Below are 12,914 nucleotides of genomic sequence, written 5' to 3' on the forward strand. Positions count from 1 at the left end.
TCTTTTTTCTTCCTGAGAGTGTTTCCACCTGTCTTGGAACTCTCCCTGTAGACCAGGCTGGCCTCAAACTCACAGAGACCCGCCTGCCTCTGCTTCCCGAGTGCTGGGATTAAAGGTGTGTGCCACCATGCCCGGCCCAGATGGGACATTTCTAATCCAAACCACCACCTTTACCACAGTTTACTGTTTTCTAGGAAGTGGATCAGTCCCGCTTTTGGTGTTTGGTCAGTGCTAAGCACATGTGTCTCGTTCCAGGGAGGAAGACAGATGGACAGAATGCATGCACACCAGGAGGCAGTGAAAGTCGGTGCTGGACTTGGTGAAGGTGGGCCCTGTGGCCAAGCGACATTTGACAGGCTCTCCAGAACAGAGGAAAAGTATTCTGAGGGTGCTAGGACTCAACCCTTGGTATTAGGGGCCAGCACCCCTACTCCCAACAGGGCCCTGCTCCCCAACTAGGAGGTGCTTAGGACACTAGCTCTCTATTTCACATCTCAGGGTGGGAGGGCTCTTCCTGCCTGGCAACCCCATGCAATGGGCCTAATACTGAGCCCTCCAGCCCCCTTTGGAGACCACAGAACTACTGGGAAAAATAAAACCTAAAAAAATACCCAGGAAGCCGGGCGGTGGTGGCGCATGCCTTTAATCCCAGCACTCGGGAGGCAGAGGCAGGCGGATCTCTGTGAGTTCGAGGCCAGCCTGGTCTACAAGAGCTAGTTCCAGGACAGGAACCAAAAGCTACGGAGAAACCCTGTCTTGAAAATCAAAAAAAAAAAAAAAAAAAAAAAAAAAAACCAGGAGCAAAGTGTGGATGTAGCCAGCGTTGGTGGAGCAGGCCTTTAATCGCAGTGGGGAGGAATACAAGCAGGACAGTCTTGGTGAGGTGGCCTTTATGAAGAGCATCTAGGCAGGAGAAAAGCCGCCTGCCTTATATGACAGGAGCAAAGATGGTCAGGGAGCCAGGGTATACACAGTCAGGATGCAGGGTGGGCAGGGCAGGGACTAACTCTCTTCTCTCCCTAATGCTGACCCCTGGTGCCTTAAGTCTCTCGGCAAGAGTGCTCCCACTGAGCTGTGGCCCCGGCCCTCTTTATACTTATTTTGAAGCCAGATACCACAAAGTTGCCCAGCCTGGCCTTGAATTTACTTTGTAACACAGGGAAACTTGGAACTTGTAATCCTCATGCCTTAGCCTCAGGAGTCGTTAGAATTACAGGCTTGGACTGCGGGGTGTGTGTGTGTGTTCTTTGTACAGAACTGGATTTAGTGGATGGGTTCTCCACGCTCGGTTGTTTCTTATGTATTTATTTATTATTTATTTATTTATTTATTTATTTTGAGACAGGGTTTCTCTGTGTAACAGCCCTAGCTTTCCTGGAACTAGCTTCTTATTTTCTTACTATTTTGGTTTTTCGAAACAGGATTTCCCTGTGTAACAACAGCCCTAGCTGCTACCCTGGAATTGTAGACCAGGCTGGCCTCGAACTCACTCAGATGCTCTCTCTCTCTCTCTCTCTCTCTCTCTCTCTCTCTCTCTCTCTCTCTCTCTCTCATAGCCCGGCTATTTTTACTTCATGTGCATTGCTCTTTTGCCATGGGTGTCGGATCGCCTGGAACTGGAGTTACAGAGTTGTCAGCTGCCATGTGGGTGCTGAGAATTGAACCCAGGACCTCTGGTTCTCTTAACCACTGAGCCATCTCTGCAGCTCCTTGTTTTTATTTTTATGTCTTTGCTTTGTCAGTAGCCTTACTAAAGACAAGAGCGGGAAAATGAATAGAGAGATTTTGCACTCTCTGGATTTGCCCGAGTTAACTTCCCGGGGCCTCGTCCCTAGGGCGCAAGCGCGTCTCGGGCCCCTCCCCTACAAACGATGGGCGTGGCCCTGCCTCCCGACCGGCCCCGCCCCTGTGGGTCAGTGGGCGTGGCCAGGGCTCTGCCTCTGCCCCTGCCCCTGCCGTCCGGAACACTAGAGCTGCTTGCAAGAGGTCTGGGAGGTCTGCGACCATGGCTGCCGCACTGCTCGCCCGGGCCGGTGGCCCCCTCCGCCGAGGTGAGTGCGCTCGGACTGCGTCCGCGGAGCCCCAGGGCCGGATGCACGGCGGGTCCTGCTGCGTCCGCGGGCCGCCGAGTGGGCAGCATCTCCCTGCTGCTCGCGGCCTTTGCCCTAGTTCGGTGGCCTCTTGCACGTGCAGGGCCCAGGCTCTACAGGGACCCCGGCTCCTGCTCGGCTCCCTCCCTGTAGGACCCTCCTCGCCAGCTCCTCTTTGCGCGGCCGCATTCACTTCCCTGCCCCTCTCTCAGTCCCGGTCGAAGTTCTGGGTGAGTTGGTCCTGTTTCCAGGCCTTGCATTGAACTCCGACCTGTGACCTTGGACGTGAAGACCAGCGTCTATTGGTCCAAGTGTGAACTGTTACTGTCCTCAGAGTTGTATTAAAGTACAGGATACATATAAAAGCATAGCGGTTGGCATCTAACGGGTGATTCCATAACATTAGCCTTTATTTTTAATACTGTTTTGTCTCACCTGTAGCAAGCCTGACACTATGACCGGCGCTTCCTTTGCCTAATGCAGATCCACAGTAACAATGAAAATCAGTCATTGGTACCCCTTTAATCCTTCCTGGGAGCTGCGTGCTGTTGTTTGCCACACTTTATGTAAATCCAGACCCAGTGAAACTTAAAACCTTTTCCCAGAGTGTTGTAATTGGGATTATGCTGGGGATTGAAGTGTTTAGCCAGCAGGTACGCATTCAGCCTGGGCTTTTCAGTAACAGCCCTATGACATTATAGCAATAAACTTTTTTTTTTTTTTTCTCTTTGAGAAGGGGGTGGGGGAGACGGGAATAGTGTTCTGTTTTTTTTTATGTGTATGAGTGTTTTGCCTGTATGTAAGTATGCTCTAGAACTTTACAGACAACTGTAAGCCACCCCATGGATGGCAGGACCTGCACTAAGTCCTCTCCAAGAGCTGCAAGTGCTGTTAACTGCTGAACCATCTCTCCAGGTCCTGAAATGGAGTCTTGATATTTTGCCTCGGCTAGCCTGGACTTCAGGCCTAAATGAGCCCCCTACCTCAGCGTTTGCTGCTTTTGCAGAGGACCTGAGTTCGGATCCCAGCACCCATGTTGGGTAGCTCATAACTGCCTGTAACTCCAGGTCCACGGGATCTGACGCCCTCTTCTGGCCTCCGTGGGTACCTGCATGCATGTGCTCACCGGTAAACACGGTTACACAGATATGTAAAGTTTTCAAAATAATTTATTTACTTGCACTTTGTGTATATTGGTGTTTTGTCCACATGTTTGTCTGTGTGAGGGTGCCAGATCCCTTAGAACAGGAATTACAGGCAGTTGTGAGCTGCCATGTGGGTGCTGGGAGGCGAACTCGGGTCCTTTGGAAGAACAGTCAGTGCTCTTAAATGCTGAGCCATCTCTCCAGCCCCAAGAAATAAATCTTAAGATGTCTTGTACCGCCCTTCCCTAACTCCTTTTCTTCCCTGGTAGCTCTTGGTCCTCGCGACTGGCGCAAGTTGCATACCGTTTACCAGTCTGCGGAGCTGCCCGAGACACATCAGATGTTGCGCCAGACGTGCCGGGACTTTGCTGAGAAGGAGCTGGTCCCCATTGCGGCCCAGCTGGACAAGGAGCATCGCTTCCCCACAGCTCAGGTGAGCACGGTAGTGATGACAGCGGCCGGAGGCACTGAGACCTTAGGTAGGAAGCTCCGTACAGCTCGGAAGGTTTGCTTTGTTCAGCATCTGTAAAACTTTGCCTGCTTTTCTGCCTGTGTAACGTGCACGTGTAATGCCTGTCAAGGCCAGAAGAGGGCGTAATATCTCCTGAAACTGGAGTTACAGGCAGTAGGTGCTGGGAATTGACCCCTGGTCCTCTGCAAGAGCACCAAGTGCAGCCAGGTAGTGGTAGCACACACCTTTAATCCCAGCACTTGGGAGGCAGAGGCAGGCAAATCTCTGAGTTCAAGGCCAGCCTGGGCTATAAAGTGAATTCCAGGATGGCCAAGGCTACAAAGAGAAATCCTGTCTTGAAAAATCAAAAAAAAAAAAAAACGGGGCTGGAGAGATGGCTCAGCGGTTAAGAGCATTGCCTGCTATTTCAAAGGTCCTGAGTTCAATTCCCAGCAACCACATGGTGGCTCACAACCATCTGTAATGAGGTCTGGTGCCCTCTTCTGGCCTGCAGGCATACACACAGACAGAACAATGTATACATAATAAATAAATAAATATTTAAAAAAAAAAAAAGAAAAATAAAAAAAAAAGCACCAAGTACTTTTAACCACAGAAGCACTTGTCCAGCCCCGGATGTTTTATTACGATGATCTCACCATGTGTGGATCAGATTGGCTCAAACTCACAGAGCTCTGCTGCTTTGCCCCTGTGTCACCACGCACGATGGACCTCACAATACCATACTCAATTTTTTTTAACCATAAACTGTTTCATTATGTGCATGTGTGTGTGCTATGTTTATGGACATGTGCGTGCTGTGTCGTATGTGGGGAGGTTGAGGATGACCGTGTGGAGCTGGGTCTCACCTGCCTTTCACCTTTACCTAGATTCCAGGAAGCAGACCGACGTCCCCAGGCCTGGGGGGCAGGTGTGTCAGTCCTGAGCTGGCCTCTGCGCTTGTTTTCGTTGGATTTCTGTTTTCCTTGTTCATGTATGTGCAAGAGGGTGTGTGTGAGGTGCGTGCAGGTGCCCTTAGAAGTCAGAAGAGAGCGTCAGGTTGCATGGAGCTGGACTTACAGACGGTGTAAGGTCTGGGAACATCCCTGCCTGATGTAGGTCCTGGGAGCTGAACTCTGGTCCTCTGGAAGAGCAGCCAGTGCTCTTAACCACAGCACCATCTCAGCCTGTGGTCGTTCTCATCATGGTTGAGACAGCTGGAGAATGGAGCCGTGCAGCTCCTGGGTTTGCTGGTGTGCAGCTCCGCCTGAGGGCCTCCCTGCTTCTCCCCATCCCCCCACAATTGCCTCTTCACAGTTCCACTGAGGTGGTGGCAAACGAGGTGCCGCTCTAGGTGGGATCACCAAGTGAACATGTCTGGGAGGGGCGGGGGCACAGGGGAGGCTTGACAATATAGCTCCAACCAGAAGGTGGCTTCCCTGCCATCATGGGACCTCAGGGACAAATACATGGATGGTGAATGGGCAGGGATTTTGGAGCCAGTTTCTCAGATCTGGTGTCTGAGCAACAGGAAGGCCATTGCCCCGGGCTCAAGCATGTGTTGAAATCTACCTGTTCTTTGACAGATCAATATGTTTGCTTCCCTCTGTGTTTTATAATCCCTCAAATGCTTCGTGCTCTGTTCTTTGAGAGAGGGCCTCGCTAAGTAGCCCTGCACTGCCCCAGGCTTCCCCTGAGTGCTAGGGTTTTAGGCGGCGGCAGCTAGGGGCCAGGGTTTTGAGTCTTCATTATCATCAAATTCCATTCAGTTCCTGGAGGTTTAGAACCCTGTGCAGTAGCTCAGACAAGAAGTAAGCAGGCAGCATCCTTAGTTAAGACAAGTAAACCAGCCCTGCGGTGCTCATGCACGCCTTTAATCCCAGCACCTGAGAGGCGGAGGCAGGTGGATCTCGGTGAGTTAGAGGCCAGCCTGCTGGTCTACAGAGCTAGTTCCAGGACAGCCATGATTACACAGAAAAACCCTGTCCACACCGAGCAGTGACTCCACAGCCACCAAGCCAGTGCCCAGCTCAGGTCACACAGACATTGTCTCACTGTCCTGCCTGAGCCTCCCTGCGACTTCCTCTTCCTACTCCCACTTCTGCCGTGTGCGCGGGTGTGTTATTCTCAGTACCACCCCCAGGGTAAAGCCTGCCTGTGACCAGTGACCCCTGGAGACATGTCCGATAAAACCGGGTGCCCTCGTTCACCCCTGGACATGCGCAGCTTCCATTTTTAACATGACCAGCAAACCGGGTGCCCTAACTCACCCGTGGCGGTTGCCCTAGCTCACCTGTGAACACACAAAGCTTGTACTTTTAACAGCTTAACTGGAAACGGGCAAAAAGTCCACCAAGAGCGCAATGGGGACACCGCGTCTTCACAGGCGCAGTGGAAGAACGAAGGGTTGGAGTGGTGGCGGGCGCCCTTAATCCCAGAGAATCCAGGAGCTCAGGAGGCCCATGCAGGATCTCCGTGAGTTTGAGGCCAGCCTGGTCTACAGAGTGAGTTCCGGGCCGCCAGGACTATAGAGTGACACCCTGCCTAAAATTTTTTACAAAGGTAACGAGAATTTATGTGGTAAAGCATGGTGCATTCCTGAGGCTGAGGCAGGAGGATCCCAAGTTCAAAGTCAGCCTGAGATAAAAAAACAAACCAAACAAACAAAACATCAAAACCCCCACAAAACTCCCACAAAACTCCCAAGGCAAAGGCATAATAGTAATAGCAGCTGAGCTAATGTGTGGAGGTGTGTGTATTCCAGGGGTGTTCACATGCGTGTGGCAATACCCGTGTCCTCTTCGGAGCAGCACGCACAGGACTTGGTTCTTCAAATCTCTGGCTTCTGCTGACAGCACTGAGGCCAGACGTGACATTCTGTGCCCAGCAAGTCACTTGGTCGTGTTGAGTCAGAAACAGACTTCTGAGCCACCTCTGCAGGACGCAGAGCTCGGAGATTCCTAAGCTTTTTGCACAGGAATAGTTTTATTTCCCCAGAATACTAATAGCAGGTTTGCCGAGGGCCCGAGGGGCTGCCCTGAGGAACGAGGGCGAGACCCAGAGGGAAGACTGGTGCCAGTTTCTGCCTTGTTGGCCGTTTCGCAACCAAATTGGACTTCAGTCTTTTTATCCCTAAGCTAACAAAGGAAAGAAGTAGGAGTTTCTAAGGCAGTGTCTAGAGCGCCGGTGTTCTGAGGAGTTTCTAAGGCGGTGTCTAGAGCGCCAGCATTCGAGGCTGCAAACGGTCATTTTATGTGGGGTGGGGTGCAGGTGCCCAGTGAGTGACAGACAGAAGAAGAGGAAAGGTCATGGCTGCTCCTAGGTAATAGGTGTGGGGGAGGAGAAAGTTTATTGTAGATAATGTGGGAGAACACAGCCAGAGGCAGGGGTCTGGGAGAGTCCTGAGTGGATGTGACCGGACTGAGCTGGCCCATGGGAAGGGGGAAAGATGGGAACCAGGCAGGTGCAGCAGCCAGGAGGCCAAAGGGACGAGAGTGAAGGGGCGGACAACCAAAATGTCTGGATTCTATAGGGAAGAGCCTGGGGGAGGGCAGCTCAACCGCTGGGCTGGAGATTTCAGGATAGAGGGCAGGGTATGCCAGGCGTACCCCATAGCAGGTAAGGACTGAGGGATGCTGGGAGAACGTGGTGACCAAATGTAGCTAGATACATTGAATAGGCACCTCAGCCATTTGTTCCGGGTTTGAACCTTAACACTTGGCACCCTTAGCCTCTTCTCAGTGGAGAGAGTATATTTTTATGTGAATTTACGTCTATATGTATATATGAACACAGTGTGTGTGCCTGGTGCCCAAGGAGCCAGAAGAGGGTGTCGGATCCCCTAGGGACTGGGGTTACAGGCAGTTTTGAGCCGACATGTGGGTGCTGGGAAGGGAACTTGCTCCCCTGAGAGAGCAGCAGTGCTCTTAACTGATGAGCCACCTCTCCACTCAATACGCCTATTGTATTCTTATCTGTTCACAGTGCAGGGCATGGCGGCCCATGTCGTTGATTCCAGCACTTGGAGGTAAAGGCAGGAGGCTCAGTTGTTCTAAAAACTGACAGGTAGCTGGAGAGTAAGAGGGTCTGAGGAGCTGGGGGATGTGTGAGGAGTTAGGGGGAGGACGGGGAAGGAGGAGATGGTACGAAACTCAAAAATTTGAAACTCAAAAAGTGGTTTTCTGAAAAAAAAAAATAAGTAGGATGGGGACGTAGCTCATTTGGAAGAGCATGGCCTGTGAGCATTGGTCCCTGGCTTTGATCCAGGCAGCTCATAGCTAGCACAGGAAGTAGTGCCCGCCTGGAGTCCTGGCACTCAGCAAGTGGAGGCAGGAGGATCAGAAGTCCAAGGTGATGGCAGGGACCTGACGCCCCTTCCGACCTCTGTGGGCCCTGCGCACACACGTGGCACACACAGACACATACAGGCAAGAAAGTCATGATACAAACTCAGAATAAAGGAAAAAGCGAAGTGCGTGGGGGCTGCACGCTGGGTGCCGTCGCGTATAGCGCCCATGTGCTCTGTAGCTGCAGGGGATCCTGGAACCAGGCCTCACTGGGCACTGAAGCGTGGCCGTAAAAGATCTGGTGATAGTGACCACCCTCCTCTATCCTTGTCCTGGATCCCCGAGGTCGCAAGCTTAGGTCTTTCTCCACATGTCTACAGACAGCAGGCTAAGAGGGCCGAGCTGAGTGATGGAAAAGCTGGCTGAGATTCTCTTCCTTCAGTTTTCAGTCCCCCCACTGAGACCTCTTAGAGCAGTGGTTCTCCCCCTTCCTGACTGCGGCCCTTTAACACAGTTCCTCATGCTGTGCTGACCCCAGCCATGACGTTTTCTTTTTTTTTTTTTTAAATATTTATTTATTATGCATACAATATCCTGTCTGTGTGTATGTCTGTAGGCCAGAAGAAGGAATCAGACCCCATTACAGATGGTTGTGAGGCACCATGTGGTTGCCGGGAATTGAACTCAGGACCTTTGGAAGAGCAGGCAATGCTCTTAACCTCTGAGCCACCTCTCCAGCCCCAGCCATGACGTTTTCATTGCTACTTCATAACTGTCATTTTGCTGCTGTTACGAACCCTAATGTAATGTCTGTGATTTTCAGTGTCTTAGGCAGGGGTCGAGGCCCCAGGTGAACTGCGGCCTTAGACGCTCTGTGGCCTTAAGTAGATTGTTTAACCTCTCTGAGCCCTGGTTCCTCCTCACTGTGACACTAGCATAGGATTGCTTTCACAGAGCGGCTCAAAGAGAACAGGGCACACACATCGCTTAGTAGAAAGTTGGCTGTGTAGTGGGCACCTGATAACTAACCGTTGCTGCTGCTGTCACTGTCCTCCAAGAGAAACCCAAGTGCTTGTCACTGATTTATACTCTCAGAACAGTGAGGGCAGGGACAAGATCCCACGGATGAGTGTCTGTCCTCGTGGTCGGGAAGAGGTAGGCAGCGAGAATGAGCGTGGCGCTAGATGGGGGATCCCAGCTGTGGAAGTGTGGCAGCGCCCAGCGGTGTGAGAAGCTGAGAGCGGGTGTAGGTGGGGGTAGAACTGTCCTTGTGGATGTGCTGGGAGAGTAAACGGCACATGCAAAGGTCCTGTGGTGTGCGGGTGTGCTCACAAAGAAAAGTCGGCGTGATGTACAGCTTTCTGCTTTTTACCCCAAGCTCTCCAGTGGGCACCCTCTGCCTGTTCCCTGTTACAGCTGTGGGCAGACAGACAGGCATTGCGAGGTGCGGAGGCTGCATGCCTGGAGCGGACGATTCAGCTGGGGGATACGATCACTGTGTGAATGTTAGGGCCCATGGCCCTCATGAGCGTGCGGGCTCTGGCTCAGGCTGCAGGGCTGGAGTCGGGAGAGGAGGCTCTTGGCAGCTGCCGCTGATGTGCTCTCTCTCCCTGGGGCCAGGTGAAGAAGATGGGTGAGCTCGGACTACTGGCCATGGATGTCCCGGAGGAGTTCAGTGGTGCGGGCCTGGATTACCTGGCCTATTCCATTGCCCTAGAGGAGATCAGCCGCGGCTGCGCCTCCACCGGAGTTATCATGAGCGTCAACAACGTGAGCCTTCCAGGGCACAGATGGGGAAGCTGCCCGGGATATGTGTGGACCTGGCCATGTATCTCACAGCAGCTGGGCTCCTAGACTTGTCTCTTAGTCCTCTGGGAGGGCCTTTGGAGAGAGTGAGTCTTGGAGTGGCCTCCACCTCTCTGCTTACCCCACCAGTCTCTCTACTTGGGGCCCATCCTGAAGTTTGGAACCCCGGAGCAGAAGCAGCAGTGGATCACCCCTTTCACCAGTGGTGACAAAATCGGCTGTTTTGCTCTCAGTGAGCCAGGTACTGCACGGTGCAGGGTCCCTTGTCACCTCAGAATCAGGGTGACAGGCAGAAGCTAGATGTTCCCAGGGGAAAAGGCAGGCCTGGAGTCCTGGACCCCTGGAGGGGCCTCTGGGTGGACTGCCAGGCTGGACCACAGGTGCCTGGACACCCAGGAGACACGTGCCCACTTGGGGTGACGGAAGGTTCGACTTGACTATGTCCCATGCCTGTTTGTGGATGAGGCACGTCTGGGAGGCAGGTTCCAGCTTTAGAGCCCAGATCACAGGGTCTTGTGTCAGAGCCGGCCTCACAGTAAGACGCCTGTGCTGTGAGGGGTGCAATGCCGGGGCCTGAATCTGTGCTCCTGGCAGGGAACGGCAGTGATGCAGGAGCTGCTTCCACCACGGCCCGGGAAGAGGGTGACTCGTGGGTTCTCAACGGCACCAAAGCCTGGATCACCAACTCCTGGGAGGCTTCGGCCACTGTGGTGTTTGCTAGCACAGACCGGTCCCGGCAGAACAAGGTGGGAGCTCAGAATGGGCCAGCACACCCCTGGGAAGGTCCTTGCAATCTCTAGGCCAGAACCTTCTTGGCCCTGCTGGCGCTGCTCCTGCTCCTGCTGAGGTGGGGCCTTTCCTTCCCCAGTGGAGTTGGCGCTTCCCCAAAATCCAGCAGAGGGTACCGGGGCAGGGGTGGGGCAGGACTTGAACTGGGGTGTCTGTGGGGGGCTCCAGCAGCTCTGGAGAGTCGCTTTAACTTTTGGGGCCTTACAGGGTATCAGTGCCTTCCTGGTTCCCATGCCCACTCCTGGGCTCACACTGGGCAAGAAGGAAGATAAGCTGGGCATCCGGGCCTCATCTACAGCTAACCTCATCTTTGAGGACTGTCGCATCCCCAAGGAGAACCTGCTGGGGGAGCCAGGGATGGGCTTCAAGATAGCCATGGTGAGCCTGGCAGCAGGGCAGCCCCCTGGGGCCAGGTCCTGGGCCCAGCCTGCAGCTACTGACTGGGTGGTCCCTACAGCAAACCCTGGACATGGGCCGCATCGGCATTGCCTCCCAGGCTCTGGGCATTGCCCAGGCCTCCCTCGATTGTGCCGTGAAATACGCTGAGAGCCGCCATGCCTTTGGGGCACCGCTCACCAAGCTCCAGAACATCCAGGTAGGGCTTGGAGGACGGGGTTTCCGGAGCTGGGCCCGGGCAAAGTGAAGAAAGCCTTGCTTTTTACCTGGTCACCTGTCACCTCACCTCACCATTCCCACCCCTGCCACTCACACCCCCATCCCTGGCTAATGGGTGGGACTGGATTGTTGCAGTTCAAGCTGGCAGACATGGCCCTGGCCCTGGAGAGCGCCCGCCTGCTGACTTGGCGTGCTGCCATGCTGAAGGACAATAAGAAGCCATTCACCAAGGTGCCTGTGGGGGGGGCTCCCAAGGCATATCCTGAAGTGGGGGAAAGGGGCACCCCAGGCCTTTGAAAGAGAAGTCAGATGTAGGCCTGTGGGTTCCCTGTGCTAAGGGGGAGGCTGTTCATGCCAATCACAGAAGGTGTTGAGCTGGGGGGGTTCTCCAAAAGTTGAAGGCGTTAACTCTGCCATTCATTCCTGGTGGGTAGGAGTCGGCCATGGCCAAGCTGGCTGCGTCTGAGGCTGCAACCGCCATTAGCCACCAGGTGAGCACTGTGGCTCCTTCCCCAGCGGCTCCCCTCTGAGGCCGAGTCCCTGCCCTGTCTTTCCCCAGTTGTGGGGGACTTCTCCTTCATAGTGCCTGTTTTCCCTCTAAGGCCATCCAGATCCTGGGCGGCATGGGGTATGTGACAGAGATGCCAGCTGAGCGGTACTATAGAGATGCTCGCATCACGGAGATCTACGAGGGTACCAGCGAAATCCAGAGACTGGTGATTGCCGGGCACCTGCTCCGGAGCTACCGGAGCTGAGCCCTCTCGGGCTTGCCTGCCTGTGGACCGAGGCAAAGGGCCAACAGCCTCATGACTTAACATTGAGGCCTGGTCAGACCATAAAGGGACCTGCCTCATTCTGCCCGTTCCGTCCCTCACTGTGCCCTCCCAGTCAGACTGGGGGACGTCTGTTTCAGGGAGAGGAACGGCCAGCTGCTGTGACCTGTGCCCCAGAAGAAATGAGCTATCACTTCAGAGCTGGGCTTGGCTGTTCCTTTACAATCACCGTGCCTCTTTCTTCATGTGAGCGGTCTGCTGGAGGCAGGCCATGGGAGGGCTAATCGACCCCGGCACCCCCGTCCTCTTCCCATGAGCCCTGCTGCTCAGTGACCAAGAACATGAGACAGGGCAGGGGTCAGGAGGAGGGGTGGCCCAAATGGCCATGCCTCGGTGGCAGGAGTTTCAGTGTTTGAGTCCCCAGGGTTGTTTTGGGGTGGCTGGGGGCTGGGTCATTGGGCCCTCGCCGGAGGTCAGATGAGTGCAGGTGTGTGTTGTGCTGGGTGGCTGTAGACTGCCTGTGGCCAATAAAGCGCCTTGCCCGGCCCTCCTGTGTCTGTCTTCACTGGGTCTTCTGGCCACAGCCCTCACCCAACATGTGTGAACATGTGTGGTGTGGTAGGTCTGTTGCCTGACCAAGCAAGCGGGTGAGCAGAGACTGGGGTCCTCGAACTGGAGGTATCCCTGTCCCAGTCCCCAGAGAGCCGCGGGGCAGGAGAACTGTTGCGTGTGGACCGCTGTGCCATTTGCTGGCCTTCAGCGACAACAGTATGAGCTTCATTCTGCTCAAGTGGGCTCCCGGGTGGGGGCAGGGCAGCCACCTGTCTCTTAGGAAGCGTCTTGCCAATGCTCTTGAGGGCGGGGGGGGGGGGCTGCACAGCTTGCAGAGTGTGTTCTCCCTTCCTCCTGACTCCAGGGGTTTTCTCTTCCTCTTTCCCTGGTTCCCTGAATCTTCTCTT

The 12,914-nt window shown here is 54.2% G+C and overlaps 1 protein-coding gene across 1 annotated transcript; it reads left to right on the top strand.

Moving 5' to 3' along the window:
* The first annotated feature begins 1,931 nt into the window (after window positions 1–1,931).
* Acads (acyl-CoA dehydrogenase short chain) lies at window positions 1,932–12,495 on the top strand. Its single transcript, XM_057763876.1, has 10 exons — window positions 1,932–2,051; window positions 3,505–3,668; window positions 9,593–9,742; window positions 9,908–10,019; window positions 10,373–10,524; window positions 10,775–10,945; window positions 11,025–11,162; window positions 11,318–11,413; window positions 11,617–11,673; window positions 11,785–12,495. Exons 1-10 carry the CDS (start codon window positions 2,006–2,008, stop codon window positions 11,935–11,937), a joined length of 1,239 nt encoding a protein of 412 aa, XP_057619859.1. The 5' UTR covers window positions 1,932–2,005; the 3' UTR covers window positions 11,938–12,495.
* The last annotated feature ends 419 nt before the right edge of the window (window positions 12,496–12,914 follow it).

This window comes from Chionomys nivalis, chromosome 3 (assembly GCF_950005125.1).
Source record: "Chionomys nivalis chromosome 3, mChiNiv1.1, whole genome shotgun sequence".
NCBI classification, from domain to species: Eukaryota; Metazoa; Chordata; class Mammalia; order Rodentia; family Cricetidae; genus Chionomys; species Chionomys nivalis.